Source organism: Anthonomus grandis, chromosome 5 (assembly GCF_022605725.1).
Source record: "Anthonomus grandis grandis chromosome 5, icAntGran1.3, whole genome shotgun sequence".
In the NCBI taxonomy this organism is placed as follows: domain Eukaryota; kingdom Metazoa; phylum Arthropoda; class Insecta; order Coleoptera; family Curculionidae; genus Anthonomus; species Anthonomus grandis.
In genome coordinates, this window is record NC_065550.1 from 5,556,826 (window position 1) to 5,582,761 (window position 25,936).

The window sequence follows — 25,936 nt, forward strand, 5'->3', positions numbered from 1 at the left end:
GCGATAGCATTTTCATCTTTCAAAAACTTGCAAAGCTCCTTGATGTTTTGTAGTTTTAGGGCATTTATTGGTATATCACCAGAATAAGCAAGCTTTTCGGGTACACGTTCAACGCCAGGTTTCAGAAGACGAAATACATCGGGACACACAACATTCAAAGAAAAGCTGCCAAACATGAAGTACTTTGATTCAGCTTTAAAGTCAAAGAACTTGTATTTGGTTATTTGAAACTTTAACTTATTTGTGGTGAAGGTTTTTTTAAAAAACGGTTCAGACAATCCGGCTACAAAGTCCTTTATCATATTGCTTTTAAGCTCAACAACGGTAAATTTGGTACTTATGATGCTGTTCCAATTTGAAGGCGATTCAACTACTTCCCTTTTTCTTTGCATTTTTTCTATAACAGCAAAATGCCTGTCACAAGGCAGGAAACTGTGACCCTGTTGTGGAAAAAAATGCTGAACATTTTTAAACTTTCCATTAAGTACCAATGACTGCCAAAATTTTAGCATGTTTTGGTTATGATTCTGGCCCCTGCAACCGTCAGTAAATATATATAACTTTTTAACAGTGCTAGGTAGGAATGCTTCTATGTAATGGTTAAGTACAGAGAGAACTTCGTTACAGCCCCGCTTTGCAATATTTTCAGGCCAAGTATACATAATGCTCTTTGCTTTTTTGCCAGAGTAAATGGACATACAGTACAACCAAAGTTGTCTTTTATAAAAGACATCACTAGTACATATATGTGGACAGGGAATATTTTGTTTAAAGTCGAAGCAGAGAACTTCTGTATCTTCATTTTCTTTAGCTTTCATCAAACATTCTTGCATCTTTGTGTAAAATAGCTTTGCTTTTTTCTTATGTAACTTAAGATCTATTTCATAAGCTCTTCTTAATGCGCCATTTTTTTCGCGGGAAATTTTGGCCTCTATTTCTGAACACGTAGTACAAACATCTGAACGAGGGCGACCAAACGTGTAGTTGTAGTTGTCACGAAAATACTGTAGATAAAAAGAATATTTCACTTCACATTTCAATTTTTGGAAATTCAGATCATTTTGTTTGGCGTCGAGTAGGACTTCTGGGTAATGTTTTTCCAGAAACATTTCATACATTTTCAAAACACTCAGCTGTGGTGACAGATACCTTCTTCGCTCACCGCTTGGTCCATAGTGCACAATATAATATGGAAAACTTTGTATATGTGCATCAATATTTTGAACAACAATACCAGATAATTTGTTTTTTCGGTTAGTGTGCTTGCCACGATTATCGGTTGGCACAGCGGCTAAAGTCTTGCATGCTCCAATATTTCGCACCCTCTTGACTCCAATTCCATGCAAACTGGCAAAGCCTTCACGACATACAGATAACACCCTTTCACCGACATACACTTTATACGAAAAATTAAACTTCTTCTTGAACACTCCCTTTCTTTTTCGGTTTACTGACGATACTGTGATAAGAGGTTGTAAGTGAACATTCTGGGCCCCATGATCTCCAATCTCATTAAAATTTTTCAATATACGAGCCATCTCTTCTTTTGATAATGATGTAAGACATTTTCGTTTACATCTACACAAAAATAAGATATATTTTAAACTATATACAACATTCTTTACAATCCTAACTTACCTGCATTTTTGACCTGTTTGTCTAGCAGCTTTTCTTCCTGATTTACCAATGTACTCCTCCCCTTTTTGCCTTTAACTTTTTATTTTTGACACTTTTCCACTCTTCAATTTTCCTCTTTCTTTTCAATTTTATAACACTTGCTTCCTCATTTTCTAAGACATCCATGATTATATGAATCAAGAAACAAAAATCCAAAAACCACACTGATATTTTATTGTTATTATTATGATTTCAAGGTTATGTTTACAAATATCAACACAAATTATGGGTATTTAACTTGGCGAAAGAAAGGCCCAAATGTAGCAGATGGGCCCTTATTCTTCTCAGCAGAGAAAAACAGCTGATTCAATCCGTTTTAGAGTACGTTTAGTGGGCCTTTCTTCTACTCGGTATATGCCAACTTTGACAAGGAATCAGAATTCATAAAAAACGGGTTTTCGACAAACTGCACAGATGGGCCCTTTTTCGTCTAGGCTATTCAAATGACATTAGGGTCATGCAAAGTTTATATGATAGCTTAGTTCGGAGTGCTTTATATATAATAATTGTATCATATGGTCTTCCTAATCTAAACACTGAACGTATAGAAGAAATTCAGAAGAAGGTTTTGCAAATTTTTACTTTATAAAAATAGGTTCCCCTATAAAACTGTCACTTATGATATTAGGTATCAGCGAATCGGTCTGCAAACATTGGATAAACCAAGAAACAATATGCATCAATTTTTTTTCTCTTTAAATTGTTGAATCATGAAATCCACAGCTCCTTTCGCTTAAGTAGAGTTTCGTTCAAAGCATTTTCTTTCATGAACAAAGTCACCGAACAAATTAAGCGTTTAGAGGTGTAACAGACAAACTACTTAAATTCTAAAACTGCACTTTAGTAACTCGCTCATGGGAGAGTCTTTTATTAGTTTTAAAAATAAGATTTTAAAGGGAACAGGAGTATATGTCCAATAATGATTATGTAGTACTATTCTGATTATTGTTCTGCTGTTTTATGTTTGGTGTGTGGTTCTTTTTGTTGTTGTTAGTATATTTACATGTAATGACCTGATGGTGTTTCTAAGTTGTAAATAAATGAATAACAAATAAATACATTATACTGTTTAATGCATAATTACAATGTGTTGACCAAACCCACAACTATTATTTTATGACGAGACTTATCCTGAAGAAAACTCAAAATGCTTACCTGTGAGACTTAATTCCGTCCACACTACCGAAGCTTTAATAGATTCTATTTCCTCCGGTTGTTCAATTAGACATTTCAACACTTGGCTTTTAAGATGTTTTCTCTCTGAATTCTTAACGATTTCCTCGACCAAATCTCTGAAATGTTAGAAACGTATATAAATATAAACGTACGTAAATACCAAAACAAGCGGGTTAAGAATATGGTAATAAATTACCTGTGTCTGGTTCTCATATGCCTAATAAGACAATCTTTCCTTATAAAAGCCCGACAACATACTTCGCATGAGACTGGTTGCTCTTTCCTATGTATGTTCGAGTGCATTTTTAAAGAAGACTTGATCGCAAAACTCTTCTGACAAACGTCACATTGAAAAGCTAAAAAATCACATGCTAGGATTCAATGCTCAATGGAATACATTAAAGTTACTAGATAACGCATTTTATTCAAGATAATAATTATGAGGATGAGAGATCACAATTATTCAAATCAAATCATTTATTCATGTTAAATACCAAAAAGGTTTACACAAGTCAAAAAAAATCAGTCAGCTACTATCCTTAAAATATTAAAATATACAATTAAACATTTAATACTAAAAAAAGTTAAAATATACTAAGCAGTTCGCACTTCTAAACATGCAATTTTTTTTTAAATATGCATAATAAAAATATAAGAGACTAAATATTACCAATCAACAAACAGAATAAATTAGTCACCACCGAATGAGATATTTTGTGGTCATAAGGGATTTCTTAAGAGCACTTGGCGAATCCTGCTCTTAAACATACTGCCAGTCAAAGCCTTCAGGGTATTTGGAAGTTTGTTGTAATATTTTACGCCCCAATATCTTGTGCCACTTCGACACCTTTCAAGCCTACAAAGCGGAACAGCAAGCCGCCCGCCGTAGCGTGTCGGTTACTCATGTTGGCAGTCATTTGTAGGATATTTATCAAGATTTTGTTTTATATAGATTAAATTTTCTAAAATTAACACGTTAGGAAGTGTTAGAATATTAAACTCTGTGAATTTTTGCCTACAATCATCTCTATAAACTAGACCACCAACAATTCGTATGAGCCTTCGCTGAACAGCGAAAACCCTGCGCCACTGTGCGCTATATGTCCCCACGCATGGATAGCATAGGAAATGACAAAGTGAAACAAGGCAAAGTACGCAGTCTTCAACACTTCCTCCGACACCGTTCCCAACAAATTACGCAAGGCGAATAAACTTCCATTCAGCTTCTTAGTAAAACCCTCAACATGTGCCTTCCACTTGAGTCCACTGGACCCCCAAGAATGATGCAGTACCAATTGGCAGAACACAATCTTCAGCTTTTCTTAGGGTGAACAAAAGATATTTAGTCTTGCATTCATTTAGGGCAAGGCTATTTTTATGAAACCAGTTTTTAGCTCTTGACTGTCCCGCACTCTAGTCTCCAAAGCCTCCACTTGGGGCTTTCGGACCGATATGGTGGTATGGTAATGGTAATTATGGATCATTGGTATCCTTTTTCCGAATATAATTGATATTAGGAACGGAATATGTAAATTATTACAGTTTGGAAAAACGCAATAACATCGTTGACTAAAATGTATAAATTTTTATATTTCAAGGTTGATTTAAAAGTTTATTAGATACTTTGGGAAATATATACCAAATCTGTCGCTGATTTGCTAAAAATGGAGTGATGACTAATACTATTTTTAAATTTAGCTTTTCTAAAACCACCTAACACGCTTACTATGCAATTCTGTTACACTTTTAAATCAAGTCGGTAAATAACTAACCACCTGGTTATAAATTATTGCTAATAAAAATTCTTCTTATAACATACGGCCCACTGATTCTACGATAACAAAATATTCTTGGTACCACTGTCCGTCAAATTAGTATAATTTTGCTATATAATATGTTTAATTTTTTTATTAACACGCTTTTATTAGCTCGGGTTGTATCTAGGTATGTATGTAACGGAATCTTTGAGCTTCATTTTCACTTGTTTCTAAAAGTCTAAACAACTTGAAACATTGCACACGTATCAAGGACCGATGACAATGCAATAATTTGATAACAGATTCCTGCCAGGATTAATAAATTCTTTTTTAGATCCTCTGTAGGAGAGTAAGGCCGTCGTCCCACCAAAGATACGCGACGGCGACGCGAAGGCGATACGATTTCGCCTGGACACATTCAGACGACATGCAGTTGCCTCACCAAAGATATGCGTTTCGTGTTTCCTACGTTTAGTTGTTCAGTTTAGTTCAAAATGTCATCGAGTGAAGACGAGGATGTGGTTGCAATGTATTGGTATTTGCGGAATAGAAAAAAAAATAAAAAGGCAAAAAAAAGAAAATGGTGGGTGCATCCTTTTATTGAGAAAAATTACCCGAATTACCTGCGCTGTTTACTTTCTTGGCTACTGCTGCCCAAGCTTTTTCAGGCAAATCTTTTCGCGAATATTCTGATAGCTTATAGTTACATAAACAAGCATGTTTTTCTACAGCATCTACTAATTTTGAATTAAAATCCAGTTCAGCATTTTGTTGTGCCATAATAAACAAAAAAAACAAAACTTCGATAAATGAAAAGAAAACACCAACACACACAGCTTGAATGTTGCTTCGCAACTGACACGTCCAGCGTCCAGTCTCCCGGCAACACGAAGGCATTTGGATGTGTCTTCGGCGCAGCGTTGGTGGGGACAAAATGATTTTAAAACATGGGTTCGTCACGAAAGATTCACGCTGGCGACATCGCGGAGATGTGGCGTCGCTGTCGTGTATCTTTGGTGGGACGACGGCCTAAGAGAGATGGAGCTAAAGCGCGATCTGCGCACGCCTGAACTCTCAGAGTTACTCTTACTGATTTCTGGAGTCTACAACTTACTCTTTCGAATTTGCTTGGGCACGCGGCTCTGCACAACCGAGACCAAAATGTCTTTAGGGTAGTTGCATTCTCACCATCTTTATTTCCTACACATGCGTGGGTAGATGTAATATGATAACCGTGTTTTGCAAAGGCTTCTTATTAATTACAACAAAATACTCAAAACATAAATTTCGAAATTATTTTATGAAATAAAATATGCAAGTAAATAAGGAATTTATCATTTTCAAAACATTGTCATTCATAAAGTTTTATTGATTAAAGCACAATAAACGAATATGAATTAAAAAAACCGTAGTTTAAAACAAAACACGCTTTTATTGCTAATCGAACTAAAAAGTAGAAAATAATTTTTAATTACAAAGAGTTTTTTTACATTGCCCATTCATTTGATTTTTTGAGTAAAAGTACAACAATTTTTCTATCACAATCTTATTTATATAAAATAAGCCTTCCGCAGTACCATCTGTAGATCAAAGTTTCATTTGGCAATAGATGAAGGGTACAGACTAAAAAGGGGTAATGTCAATTTTTACTCATTTTGAGCTGTTCAGTCCGTTCAACTTTTAACAGATAGAAGTATCACGTAGTAACATTATACAGGCGAAAAAGGAAAGAGTCGCCAGATATCGACAATTTAAATCAAGCTGTACTGACTAAAAAGGAGGAGAATCCGCGCGACACATGCTAAGAAGGGGGAACGTCACAAATGCACGTTATTCTGGAACTGTCAGAACGCTCTCATAGCTGCAGTTGCTTTTATTTGCCGATTGTGTTTACCGGTTCTGGTGTTCTGGTGTTTATTAATTGTTTATTAAACTTTTAGAAATATAATTGACAAGTCGTGTTTTAATACTGTTTATTAGCAAACAGTCTAAAATGAACCCAAATATCAGTGACAGTGAAGACTTAGCAAGTTCTTAGCTTGACTTAATGCAAGTTCAAGAAAAAAAGAAAAAATTTACGGAAGATTAACCGATGTTTCTAAAAAACTTAACTTACAAAGCCACGTGACAGGAAGCGACTACCAATGTAAACGTAGTGGACTTATTAGTGTCGGTCCTGTACAAAAGCGACAACCGCGTAACGCAGAAGAGGTCGCAAGATTACATGACAGTTCATTTGCTTATCGTGTCGTCGTCTCTTGGGATGGTGAGACAACAGAAGTACCTGTTTGTTTCAAGGCTTTTTTTTCCTTACATGGTATAACCGAAAAAAAACTTGAAATTCTCCAGAAATCTTTAAAAACGACTGGCAGCGCCCCAATTATTAAACGAGAAAAACACTTAGGTCTTTTAAGTTGAAACAGGAATCTAAAGATCTAGTAGTCAATCATATTAGTTCTTTCAAAGGACGGCGACAAGGCCATTACAGCCTAAAGGATTCTTCAAAAACCTACCAGCCCGAAGATTTGAATATCAAAAAAATGTACAGTATGTACAAAAATGCCGTTACAGCTCAAAAATATCGTGTGTCATATGAAACATATCGTCGTCGTAAAGTCAAAACCTCGTATCTCAATTTTTTGCGTTTTTGAGTTACGAGCATAGTACATGTCAATAAATCCTTTAGCGTTAAATGCAAAACCTCTTATCAAAATTAGACGTTATGCGACGGCGCAGTAAATAAGTAATAAATACTCGTACCTGAAATATGCTTATCGTGAAATGTAAAAATTGTGTGTGCACGTTGCAACGTGCACAAGGACAGTGTTTTAAGAAATATTTATGTCCAAGCGGTTCAGCTAGTTCCCTTTTTACCCGCTGGAAAGCTTTACTTTAAACAAAAACTGGCATGTCACAATTTTACTGTTTATAGTTTAAAGGATAACAGGGTCGTTTGCTATGTATGGCATGAAAGTGAAGGCGGCTTAGATGCAAATTGCTTCGCATCTTGTCCCACGGACTTTCTAGACACAGAAATTAAAGAGGAAGATAAGCAAAAAAAGCAAATATTTTATAGTGATGGATGTGCTCAAAACCGAAACAATTTGTTGTCAAATGCTTTACTTCAATATTCAATGAAAAATAATGTCACAATAAGTCAAAATTATTTAGTAAAGGGACATTCGCAAATGGAATGTGACAGCGTCCATTCCACAATAGAGAGTGCAAAGAAGAAAAAGGAAATTCAGGCGCCTTCAAATTATGTACAGATCATTCAACAGGCAAGGAAAAGTGAACCTTACAAAGTCAAATACGTAGATTATAATTTTTTTATGTCTTTTGACGACATTAAATACGTTTCTTCAATAAGGCCTGGGCTCAAGAAAGGTGATTTTTGTGTAACAGATTTAAGAGGCCTTAGGTATTCTTCATACGGAATCGAATACAAACTAAACTTTCATCAGGAATGGGCGCCTTTGCCAAGAAGAATAAACTGGAAAGGTGGATCAGCAGCTATTAAGAAGTTGTACGATGCACCTCTTGCAATAAAGGGTGATAAGTATGATCAATTACAATCTCTTAAACCCGTTATCCACAAGGATTACCATGCATTTTATGATTCGCTAAGAAAGTTATAAATATCAATATTTTTTGGTCATATTTATGTAAAACTAGAGCGTAGGTTTTGTATTTGAATAAAAATATTACAAAGAAAAGATATAGTATTATTTCTAGATTTCGTATTATATCTATATTATAGATCCATTTTCTCACGAGACTTCAACATATCATTTGGTTAAGGTCGGATACGTGCAGTATCTGTGACGAATACTTGGCAAATATTATGTCCCTAGAAGCCAAAATGAAGAATGTGTCAGAAAATACAATAGAAAAAAAAACAACTAGGTGACAAAATCACTACCCTCCAACAGCAAAATCTACTTCGCAAGCATGAAGCTGAACTGTTTTATTTAAGAAAAAAGACTGCAAAATTATCCAGTCGGGCAAATAAGAACAAAGAAGCAATATGCATGGATTTTGCTAAAAATCTGCCAGTGCCCAACATCAGCACAAATGATGTTTATTATAAGAGACAGTTATCTGTATTCTCTTTTAATATTCATGTTTTGTCGACTAGTCAAAGTATAATCGATGTTGCATCATTTCGTCTACAACTTTCTGCCTAGTAGTGTTCGAGTCCTCGATATATTTTGCAACTCATGTGGGGGACAGCATAAGAATTATACAGTTATCCGTGATTACACACACACAGTTATGCGTGATTACCTCTATCACTTAGTGCATGTGCAAAAAAGGTTTCATGAAATCAAGATTAGTTTTCCCATTAGAGAACATTCATTTAGAAAATGCGACAAGGATTTTGGACTAGATCAGCAAAAGTCGCGTGTGCAACTTCCAAATGAATGGGCTGTAGTTTTCAGAACTGCACGAGTTAAACCAAATCATTTTAATGTTAGGGAAATCACTTTTGATTTTTTTAAATGCTGGACTGTGCATTTTTTTACACTTTACAAGCATAAGGGCCCAATGAAGATCCGCCCCATACGTGAACTCGTCAAAGATCATCCCAGGGTTGTCTACCATCGCTCACCACGGAATGGTATGGAGTCCGCTGTTTTGATTGAACCGAAGAAAAAATTTATCAATAATTTGCCAAACAATTTGTTCGAATTACCAGGCCAATTATACAAAGGTAACTATGCACATAATATTATTTTCCAATGCTAACGATGTTTTATCTATTTGCAGGACTACTGTCTATAACACTGGCCAAGTACAAGGACCTGCAGTGCTTAATGAAATTTTGTCGCAATCCAACCGCTAGAAAATATTTATCTACATTAAAACATACCAGAAATGTTAAAGACAAGGGGCTTCCTTTCCAAAAGCTTGGGGTGTAAGAGGCGCAAAAAAAGTGTTTGAACTTTTTGTGTATCTTTCCCAATTAAATGATAAATAAATCCGAAATAACGTTTGCTGGTTTGCTTTAGAATAGCTTGTGTATATAAAAACTGATTATACCTCAAAACTACAGTGGAAATATGTGACATTCCCCCTTCTTCTTCGTTACAATCTATAGTTTCTTCTCCTTTTTTGCTCTAAAAAAATTTTTTATGGAATTTCATTAATATTTTCTCAATTCCAAATAGGCATAATAAACTAAATCCATCAATACAAAGTAATAAAGTAGTAAGTTATTGGGTTTTAAAATTAAAAATTGATTTCCTTAAAATTAACTATTTTTTACATTCTCCCTTTTTAGCCTGTATCCTTCAGATGTGATAAAAGTTAGATTTATATCAGACAAAAGATTCAGTCGCAGCACTGTACCCTATTGAACTAAAATTGTTTTTAATTTTTTATTATATTGTAACGATAACAGCCGAGAATGTGCGTGGAAAGTTAGGAAATGTTTTGGAACAATGGTCTACTTAATATATTAAGGTAAGCTTGGACTTAAAAAGATGTTCCTCTAATAACACTTTACCAATATATTCAAGTAAAGTGCGATTTTCTAGCGTGTAATTTCCAGTTAAATCCTGTTTTTTTTTTAATTTTTTTTATAATTAATGTTTGGTGGTATTATTATTTTGCTGCCCATTCTTTTGAGGATAAATGATATTTATTTTTTATGAGAATATGCATACTTGTGTTAATTATTATTACGGTTTCTCCGTAATTGATTGTAATAATTCTACGTATGATTATAATTTCTAATTATTATATTCTGATCATTATTACGTAAATTAAATAATTTGAATGATTGAATAGTTATGGTAGTTCGTAAATCAACTTCATAAGTTTTATTTTACTCTAATTATTTGGGAGTTTAAATGTAATTAATTGGGAAATTTATTTTATTTTTTGTTTTTTTATTCTGGATATGATACCTACATTATAGAGGGATATTTCATTTTGTTAATACATATATTTCATTTTATTCTGGTATTTATTGTGTACATACATATATAATAAATCAGTCTTAGAACATTGAAAGGCTAGAAGTAGCAAACAGTGGAACTATGGGCAGTTTGTTTGCTTGCAACATCTCTGATGCAATAATGCCAAATCCTTATAAAGAAATTGTAAGAAAACACTTGAAGGCCACAGGCAAAGAAGGCGCTATGTCAATTTTTAAGGAAATTGAGTTATCAGTGCCATCTATTAGAAAAATTTCAAAAGTTTAACCCTATCCTACCGTTCAGGCTATAAATGCGTTCAGTCAGAAGTAATTTCAATTTTTAATATTGACGAAGGCGCCATGTCAGTGCGGTGCTGGGTAAGAAGGCGCTTAGTCAGACTAAACCTTTGCTTTTTTGTTATTTATTTGCATTTCATAGTAAATTATGGCTTAGTTTGTTTATTTGAACATGTGGTGCTTGATGTAAAAATAATAATTATGTCGGAATCTAAAAGTACTGATGTAGTAGTGCCTGCCCTGAATTTTTCAACTAAAAAAAGGAAATTAAGTGATGTTATGAAAAAAATCAACTTAAGAAGCCATGTTATTGGCAAAGATTGTGGTTGCAAACGTTACAAGTGCTTTGAAAATGTGCCCGAAGTAGAAAGGTTACAGGTAATTAGGCGGTTTAACGAATTAAATTCGGTTGATGAGCAAAATATCTACTTATGCGATTTAATCACAGTATTACCAATAAAACAGAGAAGGCCTCGCAAAACAGAAGAAGCTGCTGTACTTCACGATGTCTCCTATCATTATAGAATAAGATTCTCTGCCAATGGAAGCATACAAGAAAAGCAGGTGTGTCAAAAAGCTTTTTTGGCGATGCATGGCAGTGAAAGGAAAAAACTGGAAGTACTTTAAAGGTCCTTAAAACAAAAAGGTGAGGCTCCACGTGACCGCAGGGACAAACACTTGAATCGTCCTCATAAGCTTTCAGATAAATCCAGAAACCTAGTCCGGGATCATATTAAATCTTTTAAAGGGCGTAAGACGCACTATAGCCTAAGAAAAACCACCAAAGTTTATTTGCCTGAAGACTTGAACATTAAAAAGATGTTTAAAATGTTTGAAGAGAAGTTTCCCCTAATAAAAGTTTCATATGAAACATATCGAACTATATTTAGTTCAGAATTTAATATAGCTTTCCAAGGTCAGACACCTGCAGTGAGTGTGATACACATTTGGCGAAAATAAAAGGATTGGAAGCTAGTAAACAAAGCATAGAAGACAAAATATCTGTAAAATATAAACAAATAGAGAGAGACATAAAAAAACTTGAAATGGAAAACAAGTTACACAAATTAAAAGCAGAAGTATTTTACCAGAGGAAACGAAATGCAAAGAAAAACAGCCAGAAGAGCATTTCTACAGAAGCTATCTGCTTAGATTACGCAAAAAATCTGCCAGTTCCTAATATAACAACGAATGATGTTTATTACAAAAGACAACTTTCCATCTATTCATTCATGTTTTATCCACATCCCATTTAGTGTTTTACATGACTCCAGAAATTACTGGAAATAAAGGTAGTGACTCCGTTAGCTCTCTACTCCATCATTTTTTATTTAACTTTCTTGATGAATATGTTCGACATTTGGAGATTTTTTGTGACTCGTGTGGAGGCCAAAATAAAAATTACACTTTAATTCGTGCTCTTCATTACATAGCACATACTGAAAAGAAACTAGATTCAGTTAAAATAAAATTTCCAATCAGAGGCCATAGTTACATGGAATGTGACACAGATTTTGGTCTCATTAACCAAAAAATACGTGCAGAATTACCCACGGACTGGTATGATCACTTCAAATCTGCTAGGGCAAGGCCTATGCCCTTTGAAGTTGTTGAAGCCAAACAAGATCTTTTTAGAAACTGGACGTCCTTTTTGAAGCCCAGATATAGAAGAAAATGTCCTTTTTCAACAAGACCGATAAGAGAACTGAAGATTGTGAGAGAACATCCCCAATTAATCTACTTCAGAAACAGCTACAATGGGATGTGGGAATCAAGCCCCATAACAGACAGAAAATTTCGACCTAATAAACTGCTTAAAGCTGCACAATTTAATCTTCCCGATTTGTTATTTGATGATGAGTTTAGTGTATGACAAATTTTTAAATAGTTTTACTATTATAGGGAATTTAAATTTTAGGTCCATTACCCTTGAGTCATGCAAAATGGAAAGATTTACAAGATCTTAAAAAAATTTGCGGACCCGAGGCTCAGCAATACTTTGACAGCATTCCATTTTTAAGAAACTGACACTGGCCACCACAAAAATTAATTATTGCTGGTATTAATAATTTTTGACAATTAAGATTTTTTTTTAATGAAAAACTTAGGTTAAGAATCATAATGTTTTATAATAAATCATAATATGACAATTTGATTTGATTTAATTTACTAGATAAACATTAATAATAAACATGAAAGCTACATTTGTGTATCATTTATTTGGAATATTTCTCACCCCAACGAACAAAAATTAAGGTTCCAATGCTTTAGAACGGGTTTTCTCGAAATCCCATTTTTTGACATAGCGCCTTCTTTGCCTGTGGTCTTCACTTTATAATATCATAAAAATTTGTCACTTAATTTGATAGACACAAAATAATACTAAATAAACTAAACTGTGATAAGACACGTAGATAACGTATTTTAAAGAAAAAGGTAATGATATAGCAACGCTGCTCGATCCCATTGTTGGATGCCACCGAAACAAGGAAACCAGTGACTGGTTTCCTTGACCATTGTTGGTACGATGATGAGGCAAAGAAAACAATCGATTTACCCTCAGATTACGGTGCGGAATATTAAAGGAAAGTTTATTAAGTAGTTCGGGATAAATCTCAAGGCCATTTAAAGGTTTTTAAATAAACATTATATGGTTCTCAGTGCGTCTCTTAAGTAAACCTTGTATATTCAGCAAGTTTATTGCTTCATTATAACATTGGTCATTAGGAACTGGAATCTGAAGTTTGTAAAGGCAGAATCATAAAAAACTATTTTGAACTCTCATCAGGAACAACCCTGGTCACCGCTTGAACCTTCTGAATTTGTTCCTCCAGTAGAGTCACTCTAGTACCAATCTCAAATAAGTTTTTGATTTTGGGGGCACACTCCTTGCAAATGTATGGAATGGAACTACTCTGAGCTGAAATGGCACGAACTTCACTGGATCCTATGTTTGAAACCTTCTTGCACCTAATAATTTTGCACCAATCACAAGGGTATCCGAAGATACCGCCTGGATTTTTTGATGGATCCTTAAAAGTAGGGGAGAGTGTTTCACAATCAGACACAAAATAGATTTTGCTAAGTATTGACCTTGTTTATTGAACCAACCAAAATATGATTATCACTAAAATAAATTAAGACTAAACATAAGTTTTTATGGTAGAACAAACATCATAAACCAAAAACTAATTTAAAAAAAGTTTGTTTAACAAAAAAAGGACAGTTGTCTGTTAGTGGAACACACATGTTCCACATCCAGACACTGCATGTTCCACAATAAGAAAAAAGGTAATAATGTTTTAACGAACTTCTAAAGCTGAAAAATTTACTTCAAATTTCAAATAAGATTGTTGCCGCTTTGTTGTTCCTACATGTGCGGGTTTTGGTAACACCATCTTAATGTTTTCCAAACATACCAATGAGACGTCTTCTATTTCGGGGTAAATGAAGCTGTTATTATACTTAACGGACTTTCTCAAAAATTTGACCTCGCATTCCTTATCCTTTTTACAGAACACTTCAGCTATGTAATAAATTTTTTTCTTTTGTCCATAAATTCTATAAAAATAAAACTTCTGACTCTTTATTAAGCTTATCTAGAAGTGGTTGATCGATTTCTCCTACAAAATCAATATCATCATCGGAACTTTCGGTTACAAGCATCGCCGCGTCTTCATTTTCTTCGTCTGTTGAGTCTTCATCGATTACTTTTCTTTTCACGACCTTATTCTTCTTAACACTTTTTTTTCTTTCTCGCTCCATTTGTTTAGCTTCTAGGGCGATCTTTTCTGGAGTGTCCGTGGCGATAATACTTTCAGCTTTTTCTCTCTTCTTTCTCTGATTTTTTCGTTTTTCAGCTTTTGGGTATCCTTTAAATTGTTGTAGACTTACGAAAGTTTCTTTGTGATTTTGTGTAGGTGTTGTGTTTAAACTAACTGATACTGAAACTAAGGAGTCTGACATTATATTTTCTTCAATGCATTTTGATGTTGATGGTTGATTTGGATCCATAAGTCGTTGAGTTTCTTCATTGTTTTGATCCACATTCCTATCAGTTACGCTGCTAATTGCAAAGTCTGTAAATATGAATTTATTGAAGGGATAAATCTCAGTTTTTCGAAATCCGGATTTGATATTAGCGGGAGTCATCGATTTTTCAAATGCATAAGCAACACAGCCAGCGATATCAAAAATAGAAACAGGTATCCCAGGCTGCTCTAAAAGCCATGTTTGCAAGGCAGTATTGTAGAATGATTTAAACAAAAAAAACACCGAGACATCTAATGGTTGCAGCTTGTTGGAAGTATGTGGCGGTAAGGTCAAAATGATCACTCCATTTTCCTTGGCTAGATTTATTCCTTCTATCGTTAGATGACTCTCGTGATTGTCAAAAATTAGGAGAGAAGGGTTTTCTTTTGTGCTGGACGTATGTTTAATGAAGTGCCTTACAACGCTTGGAAACAATTCACCAGTCATCCATCCAGAATCGGAAACCAATCCCAAAGTACCATGCGGTGCTCCATAAGTCATTCGAGGATTAAACTTTTTTCGTGGACAAATCATGACTGGTGGTATTGTATTCCCGGATGCTGATATAATACAACAAGTGGTGACCAGTAAACCTCGTTTGGCACTCGTGCAGGAAGAGACCTGCTTGATCCCTCTCTGACCAACAATCTTTTTCGGTTTTTGGACGGTTGTGGTGGCAGTTTCATCTAAATTATAAATTCTCGTACCGCTGTAAAAATTTCCATGGTTCTGAAACACTTTTTCCAAATTTTTGAAAAAAAGTCCAACATTGTGTTTGTTGAATGATGTCGCTCTAGAGAGGCTACATCCTTCTGGCTGGCGAAGACTTAATTCTGCATGTCTGGACATAAATCCAAGGAACCATTCGCGTCCAGCTTCCTTGTTTGTTTGCCAATTTTCCGAAATTTTACAATTATTAATAGTTGCCATTTCATAAGCCAGTTTTCTGATATTAATGACCGTTTGTCCGTAACACATTTTTGAGCAAGTTAATACGTAATCGGCTAGGGCTTTTTCTTGATTTTTAGAAAAAACTTTTCTACAAGCATAATTTGGAGCCATTTTAATCTCTTTGGTGGGATTCTGTTTTTGCCTTTTTACAAATTCATAAACCGTTTGAAAATTTAAATTGTATCATTTTAAATTGTCTTAAAGATATCTTCTCTTCGGTGACTGCTCTAACAGCAGCTCTCATGGATTGTTCATCAAATTGCCCTTTATCGCTTTTTCGCTGACGTCCTCGAGCCATTTTTCCTGAAATATAAATTAAATTTTTACAAAAACAATTACTTTTTCAACAACACTCCAAACAAGCGTTGTGGTCCAAACATGCTGTCTGAAGGTGGAACACAACCTACAATACAAAATTAAATTTAACTGTGACCTTCATACATAACCTACAAAAGTAAACTTGCTTATAAAATGTCGACAAAAGAGCCCAAAATCTGATGTAAAGGTTGTTTTTGTAATACTAATACTACTAGTTTTGTAATACATATCAACGTTAGAAAAAACTTACCTTGAAAAACGATTTTTTTATTAAAAAATGCACAAAACCAAGAGAACAGCGATCAAACTTTGTTTACCACATCGGCGTGTATAACCGCACTATCCGAACGAAAAACGTCAAACTTGCGGCGGCAATTTTAAAATTACATGCTTTGTCTGATTGTGGAACATTTTCCCCTACAAGACACATCACAATCAGCACATTTTTCAGACACGGCTACAAAGCATGCACCATAAGAGGTTACGAATGTTTTACAAAAAGATTGAAAACTAATGGAAGCTCACTCAGAAAAACTAACTATATATCCACATTTAACAACACCACTGAAAGTGCCATAAATTACACCACTTGAAATAATATCCGCTAAAAAAATTGAAATTTTTATCACACTAAAAAGTTGGGTAGCAGTCTCATATTACTGTTTGAACTATTTATGTTTTTTAACGCACTTCATTAGAGTAAAGGTACCTACCTAATAAGCCACATATTTATGTAAATTAAATATTTCATAGATTTTCATGTTTCAAGATATAAATTTTTGACATATTGCATAATTTTATTGTATTAAACAAATGTCAGTTTTACATTACTTATTTTATATCACATCGGATAATATGACTTCTTCAAAGGGACAGTATTGCTATATCGGAAACTAATCTACCTAATGTCTTTATTGAAAATACTAACATAATAACCACAGATAGGTGTACATAGGTATTAAGCTATTTTTCTGCTAAAACAACAACAAAACAGGAAATAAGTCCTGTTAGTAAAACCATGGAAAAAAACCATGCAAGTTTTATTTTTTTATAGTCTTTATAGTCTAATCTTAATAGTTTTTAAGTATTTTAAAAAAAAACATTTAGATTTAAAAATGTATTCTTATTTCACTTATACTCGTATTTCACACACACATTCACATTCAAGTTTTTATTTAGGCTGATTTCTAAGATCCCTTATCTACGTTTATGGAGACGGTTCCCCATGATGTGATATTATTAGAGTATTGTATTCACTTGTGAAAAAATCGGCTTTAATTTATATTATGTGTTAATATATAGCTATAAAATGCCTCTTTTGGAAATATGTGTAAAGTTCGAAATAGAGAATCGGTAAATATGTTTGTAAACAAAACATGTTGAACTCAAAGATGTTGTTTACTAGTCTTTCAATGTTCTAAGAAATCAGTTGATTATTTTTGTGCATCAAGTATTTTAATTCATACCGAAACGAACGGTAAAAATACTAAAATAAATGTATTGTAATAAGGTTTAAGAAAAATCATTGCTTACGTTTTTTATTGCTGTGAATCAACACGTGTCTATTAACATCTTCTTTCCTGAAAAACGTCTTTTCGCAACCCTCATGCGGGCATTTAAGCGGTTCAGCCCCTTCGTGCATGTATTTTATGTGAGTGGTAAGTCTTAGTTTCCTGTTGAAAGATCTTTGGCAAAAAGGACATGGGTAAGCGTTTTCGCCTGTATGATGAAAAATATGGGCTCGAAGTTGAGCAGCTTGAATAAAAGCCTGTAAGAAATAGACTTAATAATAATTACGTATAGACACAATTTTAAGCGAATATAGAAAACTCATATGAACGTACATATATCCTAAACCTCTTTTGTTTAGAGATACAGAGTGGTAAAGTTTTCAGCAAGAAATCATTTTTTAATAATACCTGTAATTTCTCTCTAGATATTTTCAATTTTATTACCGGCAAGTTTGATAGAATTTTAACCTTTTTTGTTGGATGTTTTAGAGAATCCTTAGCAGGCGGAGTCAATCTCAACTGGCCTTATCCAAGGCATTCATTTGCATTCAATCATTTCATTGATTGATTGATTGAATGATTCACTTAGTAACCATAGAATCATAATATTTTAATTAAGAAACTAATGGTTCTGAGAATATGTGACTCTCTACATTGTTAATAGCAAATAATTGTAAAAAGTATTAACTTATCATTAAAAGTATTAACTATACATTATCATTTTGAAGAGAATCGAACGACCTATCTCTCGATCTCCTTCCTTTTAACGAAGAAAAGGAAGAACGAAAGAAATTTTGTAGTTATTAAGTGTGACCCTAATAAATAAAATCGACGGGTCTAAACGTTTTTAAAAAAGCTTATGAACTGCCCGTAATTGCCATTATTTGCATGCGCCACCCTGTATGTACGTTCATATACAAATTTTCTTTTAAAATCGATCGAAAATTTAGGCAGCTCTTTATATAATTTTACATTTTAATATACTGTACCTTGCCACAAAATTTACACTTGTGCGGTTTTTCTCCCGAATGGGTTCGAAAATGTCGATTTAAGGTTTCTTTGGCAGCAAACGAGACAGAGCACTAAAAATATTATAACATAATATTTTAAATCAAGAGACAGTATAAATAAAGCAAATACCTCTGGACAAACATATGGTTTTTCGCCTGTATGCTTTCGCCTATGCTTCTTTAAAGCACCTCCAGAGGGAAATCGTTTTTCACACAGGTCACATGGATAGGGTCTTTCTCCTGAAATTAATTTATGAATATGTGAAATAATAAATTATTATTTTGTTAGGCTATGTGTGTTAGACAAATCAAATAAATTCCAGGGCATATACGCTGACAACGTCCGCGCGTCCTCAACAACAGGGAAAATAGACCTTTTCAATATTCATTTTACAAAGTTTCAACATTTACAGTTATTTGTCCTATCCTATTTACAGATTCTTAACTTATGCTTAAGAATGTAGGGTTACAGTTACATTTCTTATGATATTCGGTGTGGATCCTTCACCGTTGGAATTCGGAGTCATTTACTATGAGTTCCGCCCACTATTTTCCCTCCTATCTCTCTTGTTAACATGCAGATTAGCGTAGTTACTTTGTAAGTGTGTTGATGCTTGTCTTTCTGTTTCATTAGGTGTGGTCCTTTGTGTCGTTTCCCCAGTCTACAGTGGCATAGGTCTATCTACTTCCTTCAGACTGAATTTATGTTCATATTCATATTTGAAATTTCCGGACCTAGTTAGTAATTGAGTCGCCTTATTTGATAGTTCTAGCCTATCTGTGCAGACTCCGCTATAGTGTTATTTGTTCACCATTTATCTGTGTCGTTGCTTTCTTGTGTGCGACTAGAAATAACATCTCTGCTATTTCTCCTGTTTCAAACTAGCTCTACATATTTGTCTTAAAGGTCCGCCAATGTCTTTTGTATGTGCAATGTTAGTTTGTCCTTCTGGTCTTTCGTCTACGTCTTTCATCTATGTCCTGACAGTTTGTGTGAATTTTTGTTGAACTCCACTACCTATATTTTATTAATAGAAGTGTTTTAATGCCATGTGCCATTATTTCAGTATAACCTACTATTTATGGTTTCACCAATCGTGACGGTAATGAAGTGTTCTGAAAGCCAGAATCTCGGTCCGGTACTCCCGTCCAACCATATGTATGTTTTTGTCGTCATTATTCTGTTTCGTGTTGCCTTGTTTTGTCGTCTGTTTTCTTTCCTACAAATCTTGGGTGTGGTTTGTTTTTTGTATGTCTTATATATATTGTTTGTGTATTTCATGCCTTGTTTTGGCTTCGATGCACTAACTGGGCATTAGCACTCGATCAGCACTTGGTAATCTGCATATGCCTGTTTGCAGTCTGTCTTATATGGTCTATGTGGTTTGATGTCGTGTTTTCGTGCTTGTTCTGTCCACCACAGCTGATCTGCCCTAACCATCACTCAAAAAGTTTACACCCTCCCACACTTTTCTAAGTGCCCCACATACCCCGGCCTTGTCGAGTTTCATGCTTATACAGCTTAGTTGTCTCAACGTAGTAATGCTCAGCTTAAAACGACTTGATGATGAATATAGTACATAAAAAGTGTTTGATCCCTAAAATATGGAGGAAAATCAAATGAGCTCCAATTCGCACGATGATGAACTGAAATAAATTGGCCTTAAGACTGTAAAAATGCTAAACCTGGTGGATTTAAAAGTTGCTGAGCTCAAAAGGAAGCTGGAGCAAAGAATCTGCGATACGACGGAAAATAAGCCAGACTTGTAGGAGCGGTTTCGTCACGCATTACTTGACCAAGGAGATGACCTAGACAACTTTGTTTTTGCCGGTCCAACCAATATCGGTCAAATGATGCGAAGTTGGCACGCTAAATTGCTGGAAAATCCCGTAAAGATGGAAGAAAAAATCCTGCGAAACTAAAAGAAAATTAAGCCACATTAAGAGAGTTATGCATGCCAGGTTGGTAAAAATAAAGTTTTGAAAAGTAATGCCAATTTTAAAAGTGAGCTTGGGGAAAAGCTGAAAGAGAATTCTGTCAGGTTGGAAAAAAAAATTGGAAAATAACAAGGAAGTAAAAGAAGAAATTCTGGAAAAATCTTCTCTACTAAAAAAAGCAGATTCTTTCACTGATTGATTGATTCTATTCATTGATGAAGAACAGAACTCAGGAAGTTCAAAAATCGCAACATTGGACGTCAACACTTGTCGTCGATGAGTTGCCCTTAAACCGGTTTAATGGTACACATCATGGAATACTTATTAGCGTCAATTTAAAGCAGCTGTTAAAACAAACGGTTGATCACCCATGGGGAAGGCAACTGCCGTTACATCTTGCAAAGAGTTTCCCCCGAAGAGCAAGTATGTCAAGTCATATGGGGCACACAATTGAGAGAAAGATTTTACAAGGTTAATAGCAAAGCAGACGTAAGGAACTAGTGCAAGAAATGCGCACATACAACGCATTTCCTGCACTAGTCTCTTACGCAAGTAATAATAGCCGCAGAGAAAGCAGAAGACTTTGTACAACGTGGAAAATCCCTTTAACAAGATTGCTATTAACGTTCTAAGGCTGTTTCTCGAATTAAATGCAGAGAACAAGTACCTCGAGCTAGTAATAAACTACTTCAGCAAATGGGTTGAGGCATATCCTCTACCAAACCGGGAAGCCTCTATTCTTGCCGACGCTTTAATAATAGAATAGATCTGGCGATTTAACGCTACAATCAGACCAAGGACGAAATTTTGAATCCAGCTGGTTCCCGACCACCTGTAAGACGCTTAGAATTAAGAAAACGAGGGCTATTGCATTACACCCGCTGTCATATGGCATGGTGGAACGAATGAATAGAACCATTAATCCGTATTTGGTCAAAATAGTTTCTAGCTACTAAAGGAACTAAGATAAGTTTTTCATTTGTCCCTCAGCTTAAAACTTTTGCATTTAACTTTTTTGTATCTCTGACAGGCTCCGAGAAAAGGCATAGGCCTATAATAAACTGGCCATTCGGTATAAGTACACTTAACTTTGCCGCAGGTACTTACCTTAGATTTGTTTGGTGTTTCAACAAAATAGTGCCTAATTTGTTTTTGAATTTTGGTGTTTTATTTCGCTAGACATATGGCATGTATGTACATGTTGTTTTTTTCAACAAATTTTGAAAGTATGTATTTATTAATGTATAACGAACTATTGTTGATTCCCCCTGGGGCACGTTGAATATTGTTATTAACATTATTGGTCAACTCTATTGCAGCTGCAAGTTCTTCATTTATACTTGGAGGATTCGCATCTTTCATAGATAAAGCAATATTATGAAGAACCACTGCAGCCATAACAATAGCCTCCACTTTTTCCCGTTTTAGTCTTATTACAATCAAAACAATCGAAAGTATAAATTTGTGGTAATTGTATAGTGTTTGTTAGAATTTCCTTATCTTAGTTTATGTTACTATTACTTACCTGTATGAGTTCGAACATGAACATTCAACAATGAACTGGTAGAAAATTCTTTCTTACAAAACTGGCACATAAAATTTTTCACCCGTTTTTTTACTGGAATACCCGCATGTTCTCTTAAATGATCTGCCAGGTAGTCCTTTCTCGTAAAGTTCTTTCCACAAACCTAGATTTAAAAATAAAATTAATTTAATAGTGTTCAGTGATAATTGCACTTGAAAAACTTACTCGACATTCGTACACTTGTTTCGGTAACCTAGAACATCCCGTTTGGTAAATATGCCTTTCTAAGTGATACTTTCTGGCAAATTCTCTGCCACAGATACATTTTATTGAATTTAATGAGTGTACTCTTGTATGCGTTATTAAATCGTCCCTATCTAAAATATCGGTATTTACATAATAAAATAAGTTTTTTCATTATGATTACCTTTAAATTCCTTATTACAATCAGCACATTGAAAATTGTCTCCCACAGGGTGCTCAATACTTTTATGTCTACGTAAAGAATTTTCCAGAGTAAACAATTTCAAACATTGGTCGCAAGAAAAGTCTCCTCGCTTAAAAGGAATTCAAAACAAGTTTTATTTCCAATATTTTTTCTTTAAATGACGTATTTTATATTCGAAGTCACTTGGAGCAGTATAAAAACAGCATTCAAATTGGTTTATATAATAAAAAATATGCTAGTATACTATAGTTCAATCAAAAAACAGCTTTACCATTCTCCAAAATTCTTCCGGCATTTTTCTTGCTAACAATTCATCTTCGGGAGATTAAAGAAGATTAAAACTACTTACAAGGGGCCTTATATAAACTACTTAAAATGAAAAAGGAGACACTATTTTAAATGATAATTATTATTATAACACGAGAAATATTTCACGATTAAAACTTTTGGTGTGTACTCTCTACTTATTCTATATCATGAAAGGAAAGGGATGAAAGGAAATCTTACCGTTTGGGTGTAATCGTTAATTAAAAAAACGTCTTTTATGCATAAAATGCATCTTTAAAAATTTGGATCTTAAAACGTAAATTGTACTAGTTAAAAAATGGTAGATTATTCTAATTTGGAAATGACGCAAATGCATTTCCTTTATGGACTTGCCAATGGTAATGCTATGGAGGCGCGGCGTTTGTATCAAGAAAGGTATCCTAATCGCGCTGTCCCAGATAGAAGAATATTTATAAATATTCATCGTCCTGGCTGAATCTGGCTGAGTTTTAAGGCTAATTCTGCCGAGGGAAGGCCTCGTACAGTTAGGACACCGGCAGTTGAAGAGGCTGTCCTACATGCAGTCGAAGAGAATCCGACCACAAGTACACGAAAAATTGGTATGGTATTGAACATCTGCTACAAGACGGTATGGGAAATTTTAAGAGATTCTTTCTTATATCCTTTTCACATACAAAGGGTTCAGGCATTGCTTCTTAGAGATTATGAACCGCGTACGCAATTTTGTAGATGGTATCTCCAAAAAGTAACACAAAATCCTCAATTTGGTGCGAACATCTTGTTTACGGACGAAGCTAATTTCTCCAGAAATGCAATAATCAATTTCCATAACAATCATTACTGGGCTCAAGAAAAAACTCATGCGATTACAGAGACACATTTTGAGGAACAATTTTCAATAAACGTTTGGATCGGTATCGTATCCGATCATTTAATTGGACCATCTTTTTTACCAGGACGCCTTAACGGACAGCATTATTGTAATTTTCTCCAAAATGATTTGCCTTTGCTTCTCGAAGATGTTCCTATTCAGTTACGGCAACAACTTTGGTTTGTGCATGATGGTGCTCCAGCCCACTTTAGCATATTGGCTCGTGAGCATTTAAATAGAGTCTACCGAAATAAATGGATAGGCCGTGGAGGACCACAGTTTTGGCCACCTAGATCACCTGACTTAAATAGCCTAGATTTTTTTTGTGGGGACACCTAAAAACATTGGTTTATTAGACACCAATTGTGACATTAGAAGAACTAAGAAATAGAATTATTGACGGATGTGAAACTATACGAAACACGCCTGGAATTTTCGAAAGAGTTCGTGATTCTATGAGAAGAAGAGCAGAAGCCTGCATAGAGGCAAGAGGTAGTCATTTCCAACATTTGTTGTTAATTATGTATGTTGTATTTAATTGTTGTTGCTTTTTGTTCACCAGTTTGTAAAAAATAGCTCGAAAATAAATATTTGAAAAATGTACCTAATAAAAACTGAAAATAAAATGAAACTTAACACAATCAAAAATAATCATTAATGTCAGTGTCATAATGTTTACAACAACAAAAAAACAGTTGCTGGCAACGAGCAAAGCTAACTTGATTTATTTCCAAAATTTTTAAAGATGCATTTTATGCATAAAAAACGTTTTTTTAATTAACGATTACACCCAAACGGTAAGATTTACAGCAAAAGTCATGGAGGAATTTTTTGTTTATAATTGATTGATAATTAAGATAAAATCATAATTTTTTTCGTAAGTCAATGGCGTAGTATTTTTTTTGTAAAATTGTATTAAAAATTCATCATAGCTACGCCACTGGTTGCTAAAAAAAAGTAAGTGAACATCTAAAAAATGTGTTTTTAAGCCATAATATCCTGTGCCAAAATTCAGTTCAATATTTTAAACCGTATTTACAAAATTTATTAAAAACGAAAAAAAAAATAAAACTTTAACACCCTGTATCTTAAAAACTAATCATTTTAGGACCCATGTTTATATAAACTTTTTGACTTAAAATCGGTCCAGGAATGTCCCTTTTAAATTATGACATACCTTTAAGTAACACCCTGTATAAAATCAGAGACATACAGAATAAAATTCCTATTCCTACTAATCACCTATTATTATTATCACATTGAAACTTTGGGGTATTGGTATCGTAATACAGCAAGTTTTTGCTTTAAGTGGAACCTATTACGAATTTCGAAATTTTCTAAAAAAATACATAGGTCAAAGTCTTGGAAGCTAGAAAATTTAAGATTCGCCAGGATTCGCCATTCTACCATTAATATCAATACAATTGCAGTAGTAATTTCAAAAATGTTACATTTATCTGCTACAAACCGCTATCAAGGAAGGGTGCCATGGAATAAACAAAATCTCAGTATATATGCTCAAAGCTTTATTTTTTGACAGTTGATTTGCACAATTAAGATATAAACAAGATATTCGCGTTATTAACTGAGTTTTAATGCTTTCAAAATTTAAGGTTATTTATAATATTACTGTGTAGAGTCAGATTAAGTATTTTTCGTTGGTAAGTCATTGTTAATAATTATTTTTATATTATACTGAGTGCTATTTTTATTTAGGATACTTAATATGGATAATAATGTATTCTCGACAAAACTCGTAAGCAAGAAAGAGAAGTTTTTTTAAATCGGTTTATTCTTTTTTTTTTAAGTTGAGATGATCAACAAAGAAAATTGTGAAAAATTCTTTTAATAAGATCCAAAGGAAAAATATTGAACCTATCGGCAATAAAATTTTTAAACAATAAAATCGTTATTTTTTTGGCAGATCCATATTGTATAAAATATTTAATTGGGTTTTCGCCATAGGGAAATCTATTTAGGACTCTAAATAAGTAATCAATTTCTTTACCTTAGACACAATCTTGCAAAGAAGGAAAACGTGTGGTGTGTAAATGCTTATTCTTTCTTCTTTACAATAGATTGTGTCTAAACGATAAAAATTAATTATTTATGTAGAGTGCTAAATTTTATTTTTTGGCAATATTAATATGGCAATTAATGGCAATTTAATACGCAATTAAATATTTTATACAATATTATATTACTCTTATTGCT

The 25,936-nt window shown here is 34.0% G+C and overlaps 1 protein-coding gene across 4 annotated transcripts in view; it reads right to left on the bottom strand.

Annotated features, from left to right (window-relative positions):
- The window catches only part of LOC126736888 (zinc finger protein 12), an 80,193-nt gene that overhangs the window by 10,990 nt on the left and 43,267 nt on the right, over positions 1-25,936 (bottom strand). For all 4 annotated transcript variants that reach the window (XM_050441503.1, XM_050441505.1, XM_050441506.1 and 1 more), the window contains exons 7-14: positions 22,543-22,672; positions 22,341-22,492; positions 22,116-22,278; positions 18,783-18,892; positions 18,632-18,724; positions 17,665-17,899; positions 3,050-3,209; positions 2,833-2,969 (exon numbers count right to left, since the gene is read on the bottom strand). In XM_050441503.1, the coding sequence (XP_050297460.1) occupies positions 2,833-2,969; positions 3,050-3,209; positions 17,665-17,899; positions 18,632-18,724; positions 18,783-18,892; positions 22,116-22,278; positions 22,341-22,492; positions 22,543-22,672 (1,180 nt within the window). The remainder of the gene's footprint in view (positions 1-2,832; positions 2,970-3,049; positions 3,210-17,664; positions 17,900-18,631; positions 18,725-18,782; positions 18,893-22,115; positions 22,279-22,340; positions 22,493-22,542; positions 22,673-25,936) is intronic.